Raw genomic sequence first — 17,623 nt, 5'->3', positions numbered from 1 at the left:
ACCATCCTCCTCCAAAAATTAATGATGCCAGAGAAGAATTCCAGCTCTGCTTGGTTATTTTTCCTTTTGCATTCACCCATAAATCCCCCAAAACTCTGCACATAAGAGGGAGAGAAGGAAACCCAGTGGGACTTACTCCGTGTCGGCCAGAGTGGCTCTGACGCTGGCCCACACTGTGACAAACACAGCAGGGAGTCCTGCAAAAGAACACAGGGGACACGAGGTCAGTGGGGACCGAGTGCTCCGGCACCAAAATTCCAGGCGGAGTGGGTCAGGGGAAGGTGGAAGGAGCAGCTTTCAATTATTCAGGCGTAATTGAGGCTGAGCTTTCACATCTGAGAGCTGAACTGGTTCAGTTTGGGGGGCTCACAGCAAAGACATTCAGGGGCTGGAGGGTGTCCAGGGAAGGAAAAGGGGTTGGGAAGGAGCTGGGAAGGGGCTCAGCCTGGAGCAAAGGGGGCTCAGGGGGGCCCTTGTGGCTCTGCACAGCTCCTGACAGGAGGGGACAGTCAGGGGGAACAGGGACAGGAGGAGAGGGAACGGCCTCAGGCTGGGCCAGGGCAGGTTTGGGTTGGAAACTGGGAAAATTCCTCTCCCAAAAGGGGCTGTTACACATTGGGAGTGCCCAGGGAAGGGGGGAGTCCCCATCCCTGGAGGGATTTAAATCCCTGTGGATGTGGCACTTGGGGACATGGTCAGGGTGGCCTTGGCAGTGCTGGGGATGGTTGGACTCGGTGATCTCTGAGGTCTGAGAGTGCTGGGACCTGAGAGGCTGAAACTGTCTCTGGCCAACTCATCCCATGGGTGATCCCATGGCTCTGCTCTGGAGCTGGGAGAGCTGGGAATGTTCCCCTGGAGAGGAGAAGGCTCCAGGGAGAGCTCAGAGCCCCTGGCAGGGCCTGGAGGGGCTCCAGGAGAGCTGCAGAGGGACTGGGGACAAGGCATGGAGGGACAGGAGCCAGGGAATGGCTCCCAGTGCCAGAGGGCAGGGATGGATGGGAGATTGGGAATTGGGAATTCCTGGCTGGGATGGAATTGCCAGAGCAGCTGGGGCTGCCCCTGGATCCCTGGCAGTGCCCCAGGCCAGGCTGGAGCAGCCTGGGACAGTGGGAGGTGTCCCTGCCATGGCAGAAGGTGGAATGGGATGATCCTCATGACCCCATCCAACCCAAACTATTCCATGATTCCATGATTCCAATGGTTTTATGCAGCACACCTTCTCCAAGATATTTCCTCCCTTCCTTCACATCAAGGGAAGGTAGAGCAGGAGTCAGGCTCCGACAGTTTCTCCCAGAAAATCCCTGGGTGGATTGGAAGCTCTGTTAAATACGAGAGAGCTGCTGCACAAAGCAGAGAAATGCTAAAATTTAGGATTATGCTTCCAAAATATCCAGCCAAAGGTTCATTCCCAAAGGAACCATCCTGATTTCAGCACAGCTACCCCAGGCCATCATCTTTTCCCTATGAAACGTGGAAAAAAAAAAAATTCCCCAATATCCAAATGCAACCTTGTATTTATTTTTCTTTAGGGTCCAGTTATTTGTACAACCGAGTCCCCTACTGGCTTCCCTTAAAAAGCAGGATCCAATCCACAGTAGCTTCCAGAAATTTGGGAAGAATGACCCCTTTCAGGTGGAAAAAAAAATTATTAAAAAATAAATAAAGGCGACATTTATCAGCGGGGACTGTGAAGAGGCTGTTCCCAGTCTAAGCTCACTGGGGCTCGGGGATAAGCCCAGGCTTAACTTTCAGCATGCACTTAAGTCTCATTAGGGTGCTTAAAGGTTTTCCTGACCACGGGGTGTGGAGCAGGGACGGCTGTGTCCCAAACCCAGGGACAACGGGGCCCTTATCCAGGCTGGGGAGCTGGGAATGCCGAGGTAATATAAGAAAGCATAAATAATTAAACACAGAGCCTCACTCAGGCCCAGCGCTCCTACAAAGCCACATTTATAAGGAATTCATCCCGCTCCACAATTCCCTGTGCTGCTGGCACTGGGAGGAAAATCCTTGACCCGTCGCACTGGGAACTTGGAGAGAGGGAAGTGAGGGCTCAGGGAAGGTGACAGGCACCAGCTCTTTCCTCCTCCCTGCCATCCACCCATTCCAGTCTCTGGAAAATCATCCGAAGTTTAAATGGATTGAATTTTTTTGTGCTCCTTCAGTTTATATCCACTGAGGAGCTGCCATGTCGAAAGGCCGTCCATGGAATATTGGATATTCCCACTACAGCGAAGTTCTAAGTGCAAAGGATGGATTTTTTGGGAGATTTGGATATACTTGACGGGAATCTGTTCCTCTCTTGCCTGTCCTGAGCTTCAGAAGAGACACAATTCCCATTCTTAATAATCCTGTGCTGACTTCCAGCTCCCAAGCAATGATAAAATACCCGTGGGAAAAGAGTTATCCCTAAAAATCCCAACATGTGCATGGAGGGATGGATGGACGGATGGATGATGGATGGATGATGGATGGATGGATGATGGATGATGGATGGGTGGATTGATGATGGATGGATGATGGATGGATGGATGGATGGATGGATGGGGGATGGATGGATGGATGGATGGATGGATGATGGATGGATGGATGGATGGATGGATGGATGGATGATGGATGGATGATGGATGGATGGATGGATGGATGGATGATGGATGGATGGATGGATGGATGGATGGATGGATGATGGATGGATGGATGGATGGATGGATGGATGGATGGATGGATGGGTGATGGATGGATGATGGATGGATGGATGATGGATGATGGATGGATGATGGATGGGTGGATGGATGGATGGATGGATGGATGATGGATGGATGGATGGATGGATGATGGATGGATGGATGGATGATGGATGGATGATGGATGGATGGATGGATGGATTGATGATGGATGGATGGATGATGGATGGATGGATGGATGGATGCACAGATACATGGATGGATGGATGGATGGGTGGATGCATGCATGGATACATGGATACACGGATGGATGTGCTCCCTGACTCCAGCCCAGCCCCGCCGTGCCGTGAGTGACTTGTACAGAATCCACATTGTATGCGCTGTGCATTTCCAGCCACACACACAGTGTGTACAATGCAGGTGCTATAAAGTCAGGAATCTCCCCAGCAGCCGGAAAATGGGAAAGATGTGCTGGCCACCCCAGCCCCTCGAGGACTTTTCCTGTGTCTGTGTCTCCCAGCAGCTGGAAAAATGCGTTTCATGCGCGTGGAGTGAGGGAGCGACTGCTGGAAGGGACTTTAGGAATAAAGACCTTGTGTAGGTCTGGGAATTCTGCTCTCAATTCCCTGGGACTTAAAAGCTTCTCTGAGGAACAATGCCTGTGTTTTATGAGTCCCTCTGTGTCCCTTTTTCCTGATGTTTAATGGGAATAACAATAATACTTTTAAGTCCTCTGGTCCTGCTTGGTACATATTTCTCAGGGCAGGATTATTCCTGCTTGGATAAACATGCAGGCCTCATCATCGTCATCACGGATTTTCAGAGCACCTCCCACCATCCTTTTATCTTTCCCAGGTGTCCCTGCAATCCCCACTTTGCTGAAATCCAGGGCGGCCCAGCCATGTGTGTGGGAATTAACGTGGTGTGAAGGGAAAACGCCAATGGAATCAGCTCGGGTTTCCTGGCTATTGGTCATGGCTCCTAAACTTCCTTCAAAAAACAGCTGCAGGGAGCTGGGAGTCTCCCAAGGGATTTATTGTTGCCCATAATGCCATTATTTATTTATTTTGGGTGGGTGCTGGCATGGAATGAGTTCCTTTCCATCAGTAGGGTCTCCCTTGGAAGAAGGGAGTTGAGGACTTTGATGGAGCTTGTGCCAGTGAGGATGTGGATTGAAAATACTGGACAGAAATCCACGGAGATGACATCAAAGAATTGCTCTTTGTCCTGCTTTTCCCAGGAATAAGATGTTTCGGGGTGATTTTTGCTCCCTGTTTCCACCTTGGAGATTTCCAGGCAGGACAAATTCAATGCTGATTATTGCCAGAATATTTCAGTTTTGGGGGCAAATCTGTCTTTTCTGTGGAATAACTATTTATCCCTGATTCCCTGTCACTCATTGCTGCGGTGTGGGCAGGATCTGGTGCCCGCTGCAGGGAACTGGAATTTTTCCACTGTCTCCAGTGGCTCCTGGATTGGTCTGCCCTTTCCAGTGCCCAAAAATTATCCAAACAATCCGCCTGAGCGGGTGCCTGTGTGGACATTATCATCCCAATCCAAACAAAGCAATCCCAACTGCCCCCGGAGGGATCGTGTGTTCTCATTCCAGAGGAATTTCCACAGGGCAGCCTCAGGCTCCTGGAAGCCCAGGGATGCTGGCTGTTGTGACAGGTGTGACTCCAGCCCTGTGGTCGCTCCGATAAAATGATTATTCCCTGGCAGAGCTTGGGAGAGCTGACGAGAGCAATCCCTGCCTGTCCCAACTTTTTCCCCTTTGGTTTTGCTTGTTAAACACATGGCATTATTTTCCAGCTGCTTCCCTCTCCTCCCGAATTCCCTCTGGGGAATTGCTTCTTTAAGTCTGCTCTTTGCAGTTTAATGTTGTTTTTTGAGGGGGAATTTTTACAGGGCCTGAAGGTTTGGAGGAAGATGAGTTTATTTCTCTTTTCTAATTTAATTTAGTTGGGGTTTTGTTCATTTGCTTTAGCAAGGAGGTGCCATCCAAAGCCCTCTCCGGCCCTCAGCAGCTGAGATAAGAAATGCCAAATGCCCAAAATAGAATCCCAGAATGATCTGGGTGCCGAGGGACCCTAAATCCCATCTCACTCCATCCCCTGCCAAGGGCAGGGAAAACTTCCATTGTCCCAGGTTGCTCCAAACCCCATCAAATATCTCCTAATTTGTTGGTTTTCCCAAAATTTTTCCAGCTGTCCAGGACCAGGCTTTTCCTGAGAGATGGATTCCCACTTTGGAATATTTCTCTACTTACAGTTCCCCTCGTTATCATCTGTCAGCACCAGCAGTTTCTGACCTATGGGGCAGCTGAACGGGAGGTTTGGAAGCAGCTTCTTCCCCATTTGGGGAAGGAGAAAGGCTGGAGAGAGCCCTGCCCTGGAGCATTGAATCCTGAAAATCTGCAATCCTTCATGGACTCAGTTCTGGGTTCCCTGCCTTGCTCTGAGTTCCACCATTGGAGACAGCCACCAACTTTTTTTCCATAAAAATCTTGTTCTGAAATGGGGGTGGGGTGGTGCACACCTCAACCTTGTCCTAAAAATGCAGTCAGGATGTGGCCAGGTGGATTTGGGATCTGAGATTTGGGAAGTGAGGCTGTGCCAGGTAACCACAGCCCCCCCGGACCTCTGAACAGGTTTTCCTGCTAATTCCTGTTTAAACCCACACCCCATTATCCTTCCTTACATCCTCAAGGATCATCGGAAACACTCCCTGCTCTCCTCCCAACCTCCAGACTCCGAGACAACTGTGGGCAGTTGTTTTATTGTCCCAGCACCTCGTAACTCCTGGGAAGCCAAAATTAAAGCCAGGAGTGAACAGAAATCCCATTCTCCTCTGAAATGTGTGTGCCCAAAACGTCTTCTCCTAATGAGCCCCTTCCCTGCACCCACATCCCGCCCCTTTCTCGTTACTCAGGGAAAAGATGCCCAAGTTGAAAGAAAAGGAAAATAAAAAACTCTTCCCCACAAATTGCAGGTTTCCAGTGGTCTTCCAAGGCCCAGGAGACCTCAAGGATTTGAACCAGCTGAGGTTTGAGGGAGGAAATCAGAGCTTGGGGCTCTCATTGGGAGCAGATGCTCAAAACCTCCCACAGATTCCTGCCCCTCCAGCTCAGCACTGGTTTCTCAGCAGGAGATCCTGGGAAGAGGTGGGGATAAACCCCTGAAGTTGGCTGTCTCATCCCAAATTTAGCCCTCACATTCCCTGCCCAGGAAGGGTGGCAAAATGTTGGGGGTGGTGAGGCACCACCAGAGATTTGTGGTTGTCCCAGGATCCCTGGACGTGTCCCAGGCCAGGTTGGATGGGGCTTGGAGCACCTTGGGACAGTGGGAGGTGTCCCTGCCCATGGCAGGGGTGGCACTGGATGGGATTTGAGGTCCCTCCCAACCCCAACCCATCCTGGGATTCCCTGTGTCTTTGTGCTGCCTCTCCAAGCCTGGGCTGATCCTTCTGGAGAGCCTGGGAGGAGCCACAGTGAGAACACCCCAGTTTCAGAATGGTAACACCCCAATTCCAGAATGGTAACACCACAATTCCAGAATGGTAACACCCCAACACCCCAATTCCAGAATGGTAACACCACAATTCCAGAATGGTAACACCACAGTTCCGGAATGGTAACACCACAGTTCCAGAATGGCAACACCCCAATTCCAGAATGATAACACCAGAATTCCAGAATGATAACACCTCAATTCCAGAACGGTAACACCACAATTCCAGAATGATAACACCCCAATTCCAGAATGGTAACACCACAGTTCCAGAATGGTAACACCACAGTTCCAGAATGACAAAGGCTTCCCAGTGTTGGAATTTAAAATATAAGGAATTCTTAGAATTTTGAATTTGTAAGTCAAAGTTTGACATGGGATTTGATTTAAGACTTTAGAAAAGCTTTTAAATTTAGGTATTAAAAATAAAAATGTAGATTTATAGTTTAAAGTAAAGATATGTAAAACTAAGTAAAATGAAGTTTAGAATTTTAGAGTTTAAGATATAGAAAAAATTAAAGTAGTTATAGAAGTAAACAAAAATATCAGAATATAGTATTATAAGTTTGTGTATTATAATATAATTAACTAAGAAAGTTTATACTGTAATGTAAGTAACAATATTTAAAGATTAGGTTAAAAATGGAAATGTTTATATTAATAGTGTTTTATTAATCAATAACTCCTTAAAAAGTCTTATAATTAAAGACCTTATGATTTTTTAAAAAGTAAAGTCCTATTTTTTAAAACTCAAAAGTCCCATCTCTAACTTATTCAAAACTCCCCACAAAAAAAATAGATCAATCCCAGGATGGAAAGCCTGTCCTTGCAAGAACTGCTCATCCTGCCTTTATCCCCTCTCCCATGTTTCTGTGCATCCACAGTTTCCTTCAGGAACCACCCCCAAGAGGCTCTTCCAGGAGCAGCCAAATAATGTGACTTACCCCAGCCAAATAATGTGAATCCCCAGAGATATTTCTTCTCTGAGAAAAATGCCATGAAGATGAGGCTGTGGAGATAGAGCCCTTCCACCAGGATCCAGTAGTAATTGGTAGCCAGGAAGTAGAGGAAGAAGGTGACAGCTACTTTACAGCCCACCTGCAGCGACCACAGGACAGAGAAGGAACACAGGGTGAAATTCTTGTGCTGCGCAAACACATTGAGGTGGGGTGGGGAACAAGGTGGAGAAAGGAAATGAAATCAGAAAATTCTGTCTCGGGGGTTTTTGTGAGGGGGGAAAACCTGTGGAAGAGCAGGAAAGATGAACTGTTGGGAAAAAAATCCTGAGCCAAAGACGGTTTTTCCTACAGCAGGTGAGTAGAGTAAAAGAGATGATGGCCTGGCCCTGCTCTCTCCCAACCTGGTGGTGAGGGGCTCACACACTTCCTAGAGCAGTTGGGGCTCATCTTTCCCTGTGTTTCATCTTTTCCCCGTGTTTCATCTTTTCCCTGTGCTCCTTTGCCCATGTTGGAGGCCAAGGGGCCTTGACCAAGTTGTCCTGGTCTGAGTGTCCTGCTGAAGTCACAGCACTTGGAATTACAGCTCCTTCCTCAGCTCATGGAGAGACCAAGGTGGGATGGAGTCACCCATCCTGTCATGGATGTCCGTGCCAGGGTCCTCCAGGGCTGTTTGTCTGTCCCCAACAATTGGGAACTCTTGGGAAGGCTCCTGCTGCTTTTGGAGCAAGAGGTGTTCCAAGAGGGGACCTGGAGGATTTTCCCTGGATATCCCAAGGTGTCCCACCTGAACTGCAAGATGGGAGATCTGGGAGAGACTTCCAGGACATCGTGGAGTTAAGGCTGAGCTCTCACTCCATGCTGAGCTGAAATACTTTAATTTTTTGGGAGCAAAACCCCGACTGTGACCCAACACTCCCTTGGGACAGAGTGGGATGAAGCCACCTTTCTTCCCAATTTCTCGGCCCCGGTAGAGACAGGCTGCAGAATATTGGTGCCACTTTGGAATGAATCAGTACAAAGCCAGCTCTTGTCAAGGTGGATATCCTTGGAGTCTGGGAAGTTGGATTTCCCAGGAATTCTGTGGCTGCTACATCCCTTTGTCCATCTTTGTGCTGTCCCTTCCTTTAAGAGGAATGCAAAGGACTGACAGAAAATGCCAATAATAATATCTTGGAAATAAAAAGAGAATTTTTTTAAATCCTGGCACAGTTCTTATGCTAATTTTTGTCCATCAATATATACATCTATACATATATTTGCATATTGATAAGATATGCTCGCATTACATTCATTGCTTTCATAGACAGAGGGAGTTAAAATAGATTAATTAAACCCCCCTCCAAATTAATTAATATTTTTTATATTTATAAAAAATCCCCATCTAGTTTTGATGATATTTTCGATGTTTATTTTTTATATTTATTGCCTCATGCAGGGAATGTGAGGCACTAATTGCAAAGTTCCCACTTCGTTTGGAAACAAAAGAAATCCATTAATTGTCGCCTTCATTGCTTGTTTGCCATGCAATTCCAAAGAGCGAGAAATGCCATTAAATGCTAATATCCAAAGAATGCCATATATTATCCTAATTATTCCTCATAATGAGCCCAGCAAGAAGAGAAACACCAAACAATGCAGTGAAACATTTTGTGTTCTTTCCAAAAAAATGAGAGTTTTGGAGCGTGTTGAGTGAGAATCGGTAAATTAATGACATGGATGTCCGGGGTGGGAAAGGAGCACAATGACAAAGTTCCATTGGGACACTTGGATGCACACTGGGACATTCCCAAACCCTCTGATTTTTCACAGGGTGTTTGTTGCTGGTCCCTGGTTGTAGCACAAGCTGGGAAAGACTTGAGAAGCCAAGGAAATCCACAGTTGATCCCAGAATCAACTTCCTGAGGTTGGAAAAGGCCTCCATGACCATCGAGTCCAATCTGTGCCTGATCCCCACCAGAGCGCCAAGTGCCACATCCAGGAATTCCTTGGACAGCTCCAGGGGTGGGGACTCCAAACCTCCCTGGGCAGTTCCAAGGCCTGAGCTCCCTTTCCATGGGGAAATTTCTGCTGTGCCCACCCTGAGCCCGCCCTGGCCCAGCCTGAGGCCGTTCCCTCTGCTCCTGTCCCTGTGCCCTGGAGCAGAGCCCGAACCCCCTGGCTGTGCCCTCCTGTCAGGAGCTGTGGGAAGTGAGAAGGTGAGAAGGATCTGGGCAGCACACAGAGTCCAGATCCTTTGGGAATCCCATCTTTTTGGCAGCTTGGGAAGCGAGGTTTGTGTTCCCTCAGGTGGGAAGGTGGGATTTTCCCAAGGGATTCATGATGGAGTGGGGTCGATCCCATGCCTGGGAGTTTCACGACATTTTCATCCCAAGGGAACCTGAAGCGCTTTACAAACTCCTGGCCCAGTTCAGGGATCACTTGGGAATTTTCACCAGGACAGAATGCCTGCTGAGCTGGAAATTTGGCAAGGGATTAACTATGGAGTGGGGTTAATCCCATGCCTGGGAATTTCACAGTGTTTTCATCCCAAAGGATATCCTTGGAGTCCCTTTACAAACTCCTGGGTTTCCATGGGAAATCTGGTAGGGAACCCATGACAAGGAGAGCCAAGACCTTCAGGATGTGGGAAATTGAGGATGGGCTTCATCCCCCCGTGCACATGGGCAATGCAGATGTTGCCATCAGAGATTTCTATACGGTGAAATCCCCATGGAATTTCGGAGAAGAGTCCAACTGATGTCTCTTCCATTTTTATTGTGGGATGTTGACTCGTCTGCAGTCTGGGTTGACTGCATTGACTCAAGCCACCATGAGTGGAGCCTGAGGTTCAGGTTGGACACCAGCAGGAATTTCCCCATGGAAAGGGTGCTCAGGCCTTGGAAGAGGCTGCCAGGGAGGTTTGGAGTTGCCATCACTGGAAGTGTCCAAGGAATTCCTGGAGGTGGAACTCTGGACTGGGGACAAGGCTGAGATTGGGGACCCACCAGCAATTCCAAGGTTGGATGACCTTGGAATTCTTTTCCAACTCAATGATTCTGTCTGAGGTCCCTCTCATAGACACCACCTCCTCTTTGTAGATGAGCCCCACCCTTTCCTGTGACCATCCTCCCCCATTTTCCCTTCCAAAATGTCTTTTTTTCCATATGGGAGGGAGAAAAGTCGTGCATTCCCCATCTGTGGAAGTGCTGTGAGCCAGGCTGGATGTGCCTTGTGCTGGGATGGTCAGGAATACTTCCACAGCCATAAATTCCAGGGGGTATCAGGGGAATGTAGATGGGAATCAAACCATCAACCTTGACTGCCATGGGAGCAGCTTTTCCTTAGCTCAGGAATTGGGAATCCCTCTGAACCAATGGACTGAGAATGGGAAAGGACAGGAAGAGGCTGTGAAAGATGAGTAGGGTGGGAAAACTCCCCAAAAGAGGGTAAGTGTTGAACAGAGAGGACAAAGACACGAATCCTGGAAAACCACTGCTCTGGGAATACTCACAAACTGCGATTTATCCGCTGGAGGTGCTTCCGTGATGGATTTCAAGTCCTCCTCGGAGATGCGCTCCATCTCCTCCAGGGCTGACCCGGAGTACAGGACCGCGTCCTTCACGAAGATGCTGACGGCCCTCAGCATGAAGGACACAAACAGGTGCATGTGGATGTAGTTCCTAGTGCAGTGCAAACGTCTGGAAGAGGAGAAGAAGGATTGGCAAGTTCAGTCCAGCTGTTGGATGGAGCCGGGGCCACCTCTGGCCCTGCAGAGCCCCAGCTCCTCCCACCGGCACCGTGTCCCCATGGGGAGGGAGCAGAGTGAGGGTCACGGCTCCCTGCTCTCCCATGGGGCTGGGAAGTGGATAAGCACCTTCTCCAGGGGCTTCAGGGAATCATGGAATGGTTTGGGATGGATGGGACTTCAAGCCCATCCAATCCCACCCCCTGCCATGGCAGGGACACCTCCCACTGTCCCAGGGTGCTCCAAGCCCTGTCCAGCCTGGCCTGGGGCACTGCCAGGGATCCAGGGGCAGCCACAGCTGCTCTGGGCACCTGTGCCAGGGCCTCCCAACCCAACCTCCCAGCCAGGAATTCCTTCCTAAAATCTGCTCTAACCCTGCCCTGTGGGAGTGGAAAGCCATTCCTGCTCTCCTATCCACTCCTGCCCTTGGATTCCAGAAGCTCCAGAACCTGGGGCCACTGGAAACCTCGCAGAACTTCCTGTAAACCATTAAATTTTTTGTCCAGCTCAATTTAGGAGCAACTCCAGCAGTAACTCGGGTGTGCTGGGCAGTTGTTCCTGTTTTCCTGGTGTAAATGTCATCCTTTGGAGCAGTCTGTGGGCTCCACCCCAGCACTGGCAGCAGTGACCCCACAAATCCCAGTTGTAAAGCGCTTTAAGGTCCTTTTTGGGGGAAAAGCTTTTTCAGGGATGGTGAGAGGTGAATGGGTCAGAACCAGGAGGAAGAGGTGTATTTTGGAACCAGGAATCAGGATTTTGGGAAGAAGGGACTGACTTCTTTGGGTCCCCTTTGTCCTCTGGAGCTCTGGTGCCATGCCTGGATTTATGAATGGATTTATATTCCTCTTAAATCCCAATAATCTGCACTAATTAAAGGCTGTGTTTTTATCCCTTTTGCAGGTTGTTATGATAACAACACCAGCTGTTCTCTGCACTTTTATAATCCAAATTACTCCAAGTGGAACTGATGAGGTTTAAACGAGGATTGGCTTTGTTCCCTGCATTTGAAAGGGAGTCAATGAATCTCTGGATTATTGAGGATAAAACCTGGCTTGATTCCTGCTGCTGCTCTGATCCTTGGGATAAAGATGCTCCTGCACAGTTGCCCAGGTGGTCTGGGCTGGAAATGAAGTGGGATAAAGATATGGATAAAGAAAAAACAGGAATTCTGTTGCACACGTGGACATGGAATATTTTGACAACCTTGCCAGTGTCCAGTGGGAAATGGAGGGAAAAGGTTGGGAGAACAGGAGTGTGGTGGAGGGCTGGGGTCTGCAGTGCCCTTTGGATTGGGTCTGTCATGGATTTGGGATTTTCTGTCTAAGCAAACCCCCCTGACACCTTTTGCTGTCTGCTGAGAGCTCTGAGCACTTTCAGAGCCCAAAGCCACACATTTCATTCCCAGTGTTCCGTGTCCTTGGGGCTTGGCTCAAGCTTCCCAAATCCCTCTGCAGACACCACGTGGCTGTTTTGGCCCCCACCTGCTCTTGTCCAAGTCCTGCTGGTTTTTTAGGAGAAGACACGAGCAGAAATTGAAGGGAAGCAAATCAGGGGCTCAGGGTTTGGGGCCACCCTGCTCTATGGGGTCACCAGCTAGAACATTCCCAAAGGACAAATCCCTGGATGTGGGTGACACATTTCATCCCTCCCATCCCATGCTGTCTGTGCCAGCAAGAATCCCAGAATCCCAGGATGATTTGGGCTGGAAGGGACCTTAAATATCATCCCATTCCAACCCCGGCACCTTCCACCATCCCAGGCTGCTCCAAGCCCTGTCCAACCTGGCCTTGGACACTTTCAGGGATGGAAGCTGCAACAGTGGATGGAGGAATGGATAACGAGGGTTCAAAGTGGCATTTAGGGGTCTAAATCCCTTCAAAGGGCTGGTGGGAAGGGAGGGGACACAATGGAGTCAGGAGGGTCAGTTTTGGATCCCTGGGAAGAGCAGCAGTGTGGGGAGATTGGAGGAATCAGCCTGGGAGTTTTCCATCCCTTTCAACTGGGTTATCCTTCACGAACATTCGGACTTAGAGTGGGATTTCCCTCAGAGAATCTTATTTCTCTGCAAATCAGCCATCTAAAGCTAAGCCAGTCACCTTCAGGGACAACAGGGACAGAAAATCCTGGACAGTATTCCAAGGGATTCCTGGAGATGCTCCTCTTCCCATTTGCTACGAAGAGGGCCTGGAAAACTCCACCTGAGGGAAGTGGAAGGAGTTCCAAAATCCCACCCGCCATCCCCCAGGAAGTTTGCCCTGGGATACCCTAAAGCAGCCCAAATCACCGATGCCACCACCACTGGTGGCTTCCTGAACTGCGCCACCCCAGTTTTCATCCTTCCGGAAAAACCCGCGGCTTCTCCGGTGTCGCTTAGGTAAAAACAGAGCCGCCTACCTGAAGTATCCCAGGATAAGGACAGCAACTGTGAGGGATCCCAGGGAGATGGAGTATCCAACAGTATAAATCAAATAGAGGCGATCAAAGACCTCCTGCAGCAGAAACGATGGAGAAAACAGCGTCACATGGGGAACGCGGCCCTCCTGCGCCACACAACCCTGGCAGCACACAGAGCCCAGATCCTTCAGGAATCCCGTCTTTTTTGGCAGCTTGGGAAGTGGGGTTTGTGTTCCCTGAGGTGGGGAGGTGGGATTTTCCCAAGGGATTAATGATGGAGTGGGGTTGATCCCATGCCTGGGAGTTTCGTGGTGTTTTCATCCCAAAGGAACCCAAAGTGGTTCCAACAAACCAAGAAACTCCTGGCCCAACTCAGGGATCACTTGGGAATTTTCACCAGGACAGAATGCCTACTCAGCTGGGAATTCTGCAAGGGATTAACTATGGAGTGGGGTTAATTCCATACCTGGGAGTTGTGCGGCATTTTCATCCCAAGGGAACCTGAAGCGCTTTACAAACTCCTGGCCCAATTCAGGGATCACTTGGGAATTTTCACCTGGACAAAATGCCTGCTGAACTGGGAATTTGGCAAGGGAATAATGATGGAATGGGGTTAATCCCATCCCTGGAATTTAGCGGCATTTTCATCCCAAAGGAGCCCAAAGTGGTTCCAACAAACCAACAAACTCCTGGCCCAACTCAGGGATCACTTGGGAATTCTCACCTGGACAAAAACTCTTCTCAGCTGGGAATTTTGCAAGGGATTAACGGTGGAGTGGGGTCGATCCCATGCCTGGGAATTTCGCAGTGTTTTCATCCCAAAGGAACCCAAAGCGCTTTACAAACCCTCGGCCCAGTCCAGGGATCACTTGGGAATTTTCACCTGGACAAAATGCCTGCTGAGCTGGGAATTTTGCTGGAATTGCACAATTTAGCCATTGCTGGATGACTGATGTGCAGCCTGGGGGAGCGTAACCCACACCAGAAAACTGGGGAAGGAAATACTTTGGCTATGGGATATGAGGGAAAAAATCACCTGCGTTTATTTTTCCCTCTTTTAAATCCCAAGCAGCCTCTGCCCGTGGTTATCCAATCCAGACACAACCTGAGCTTGCCAAAATCCCATTGGAAAAGGCTCTGTCACAGAACAGTGCTTAATAATTAATCATTTAGGAAGTTTTAGGCTGTTATTTTCCAAAGCTGCCCTTGAAACCCTGAGGTTTCCATTAAATATCAGGACATTTTCCTTGATCCTGCAGCTGAACTCAGGGATTCCTGGGAAGGGTTAAAATGCCTGCCCCCCCATCCCAGCCTGCCCTGCCTTTCCCAGACTGATTTTAGCAAAAAATCCCAAAAAACCCAACCAATTCAGCATCTTTCTCCTCATTCCCTCCTCTCCCTCGCCCTGCCCACGGGGCTGCAGTAATGTCAGGAATGCTGGGCTCTGAATGACAGCTCTGATTGGGATTTGAGGCTTGGAACGCTGTCCTGGAATGCCAAACCTCAGCCCTATTACATCAGAATCCGCAGATTTGGGAATGTTTCTCTGCGGTTTGCGCTGGAGGAGCGAAGCCCTTGCCAATATTAATTTACTGAGTGTGTCTGTGCGTATTTATGGGATATTTTTATAGATTTTTATAGATCTGTCTGTGCAGGCAGCGGGCCCTGAAAAGCCAAGAAGAAGAGATTTCAAAGCTTTCAGGGAAAAATATCCTGGTGTGTGATTTTCCTGCTGCCAAGCTGGAATCCTCTTGGAGCTGGAAAACCTTTGCCTCCATAGTAAAAAATGAAAGGATAATAATTAATAATAAGAGTAATAATAATCTCACTCCAAGGTTGGAATTTTTCAGTGAAACAAAAGTTGTGAGGCCTTAACAAAACATCCCTGAGCCCCATTCAGAAATTTCACCGGGAAGATCCACGTTCCTATGGCCGGGAATGTCCTTGGGAAGAGCCTCTGGATTGGCAGGAGGTTTTGGAAAGTTGAGTGCCCTGACTGCCCACAGGGCCTCTCTTTGGAAGGAGGTTGAGCACCAAGAGCCAAGACACAGAAAGCTTCTCCTGGAGCTCTCCTTGGAGGAGGAGATGCCCCAAATCCCACCTGGAGTCACTCTGGAAAGCCCCTGGGAAATGAGATTTCTTGGAGGGGGTGCTCAGATCCTTGGGGAAACCCTTTGGAACAAAAAATTGAGGTTCTCCACTTCCACTTCTCCCTCACTTGGAGTTCCCAGGAGCTTTTCCTCCCTGGATTTACCCATGAGGGGACAAAATCTCCACAGGAGTTCCATGTGTCCCAAAGGAGGTCCCAGCTCCATGAAAACCACAATGAACAACCAGGAAAGATCCTCCAGGTAGGAAAATATTGAATGATCTGCCAGCTGCAATGATGATTTCCATGGTCTGAGGAGTGTCCCTGGGGAGCTGAGATGGATGGGAAGTCAAATAATTCCCAGAAAACCACAAAGGCCACGATGGCCAAGCCATGGACACAACCTGGAGATCCACCCACTCCAGGAAGTTCCCTGGAAGTCTCCTGGAAGTCCACCCTGAGGAGAGACTGACCATCCCTGGTCATCCCTTGCTGGAAGAGGCCAAACCTGGCCTTGCCACAATAGCCTGGTCTATAAAGTGTGATAACTAAACCAACGTGTTTCGATTTAATTATAATTTAATCAGAATATTCAGGGCTTTGAGCAACCTGGGCTGGTGGAGGTGCCCCTGCCCATGACACAGAGCTGGAACTGGCTGGACTTCAAGGTCTCTTCCAACTCCAATCAATTCAGGATTCCAGGATTCCATGAATTAGATTCCTGCAGGAACCCTCCACTCTTTCAACTCTTGCCATGTGTGCAAAAGGAAAAGGAAAACCAGACGGAGCAGGAATTTTCTGGTGGCAAATCCTACCCTGAGTTTCACGGAGCTGTGCCCTGTATCCAAATTTTTCCTTTCATCCATTTTATTCCCCTTTAGCAAGACACCAGCAGCACTCGGGCTGTGAAGCTGGGAGGGATCCGGTGTTTTTTGAGGAATGGGAAGGCTGCGAAAGGTGGGATCAGCAGCACAGGAAAGCATAAATAAGGATTTCCCAGATGGAATTTCTGCAGTTTCTCTGAGCTGCTGATTCAGGTGTCGTTAAGGACTCGTTTGGAATGGGGGGTTTGCTGCTTTGAGTGACAAACAAAGCCAGAAAATCTCTGTCCTTGCTTTTCTTGTCTTTTTTTTTTTTTTTTTACAGGAAAATGAGACTGAATAAAAAGCTAAATGGGATATTCACAAAATGGGATATTCACAAAATGGGATACACACAGAAGGCACAGAACAGGCACTGATTTCCAAAGCCCCAGGGAAAACTTTGAGTATTGATGACCCCGTTCCTGCAGGACTCTGTTCCCCTCATCCACAGATTTCCAGGCTCTGAAATCCTCCCAGTCTGGGAATCAGCTCCCACAAAAGACCCCCAATTTAGCCTCAGACACTCCAGTGTACTCTCAGACACCCCAATTTAGACACACATGTCCATAAAAATCATCTTTAAGTTCCTTTCCAACCCAAACCATTCCAGGATTCTTGGATTCTATTTCCAGGAACGCACCAGACCAAATCCATAGGCATGGAATGAGGATGGCACCTCGGGGTTAATTGAAATTACGAACAAAACATCTCCCAGATAATTATTTTTTATTCCTCCACAGACTTTAAAACCTCTGCCCATGTCCTGCTGCAAACGCCTGACACTTCGCTGACATTCCTTTGTGGAAATTGGGGATAAAACAACCCAAACCCGTTCCTGTGCCGTCACTTTGAGGCTCCACAAAGTTGTTTGCTTTTCCCAGGACCCCAGAGAGCTCCAGGACTGCTGCTTGGAACAATGGGGTTTAGATAAAGCAGCCCTGCAACACGCTGGGCCCTTCCCATTGTGTTTGGAAGGGGGCGGATTCTCCAGGCCCCTCCGAGTTCCCGGGAAGCCGTCAAACCCTCGCGCTACAGACAAGCAGGAGCAGATGAAGACAGGATTGGGGCTGGATCTGAGCATGGCCCATCCTGCTGGTGGTGGTTCCCAAGCTGAGCCAACCTCCCAAGTTGCTGGCTCTGACTCCCCTTCCCCGGGATTTTGGGAGCTGGAGATCCCATTCACCCTTCAGCTCACCCTTGGATAGAGGATAGGTTGGACCTGCTTTAAAACCAGCTGTGTTTGGCATCTCTCTTCTTTTGGGAGAGATGGGAATCAGGGGAATCCCTGGGTTTTGACCCAAACATGCCATTGCTGCTGCCACTGATGGAAAAAGTGACGTGAAAAATGATCCTGCTTCTATTGGCTGGATGTGTGGAAGGTAAGGGAGCCACAGTCTGTGG

At 49.0% G+C, this 17,623-nt stretch overlaps 1 protein-coding gene across 1 annotated transcript in view; it reads right to left on the bottom strand.

Annotated features, from left to right (window-relative positions):
- PTH1R (parathyroid hormone 1 receptor) overlaps positions 1-17,623 on the bottom strand; it is a 93,739-nt gene that overhangs the window by 15,483 nt on the left and 60,633 nt on the right. The window contains exons 5-8 of the mRNA XM_071456350.1: positions 13,271-13,365; positions 10,643-10,829; positions 7,138-7,291; positions 137-197 (exon numbers count right to left, since the gene is read on the bottom strand). Of these exons, the coding sequence (XP_071312451.1) occupies positions 137-197; positions 7,138-7,291; positions 10,643-10,829; positions 13,271-13,365 (497 nt within the window). The remainder of the gene's footprint in view (positions 1-136; positions 198-7,137; positions 7,292-10,642; positions 10,830-13,270; positions 13,366-17,623) is intronic.

This window comes from Agelaius tricolor, unplaced genomic scaffold (genome assembly GCF_023055355.1).
Source record: "Agelaius tricolor isolate 1412-34295 unplaced genomic scaffold, bAgeTri1.0.p SCAF_58, whole genome shotgun sequence".
Taxonomy (NCBI): Eukaryota; Metazoa; Chordata; class Aves; order Passeriformes; family Icteridae; genus Agelaius; species Agelaius tricolor.
This window is presented reverse-complemented; position numbering and strand designations above follow the sequence as displayed.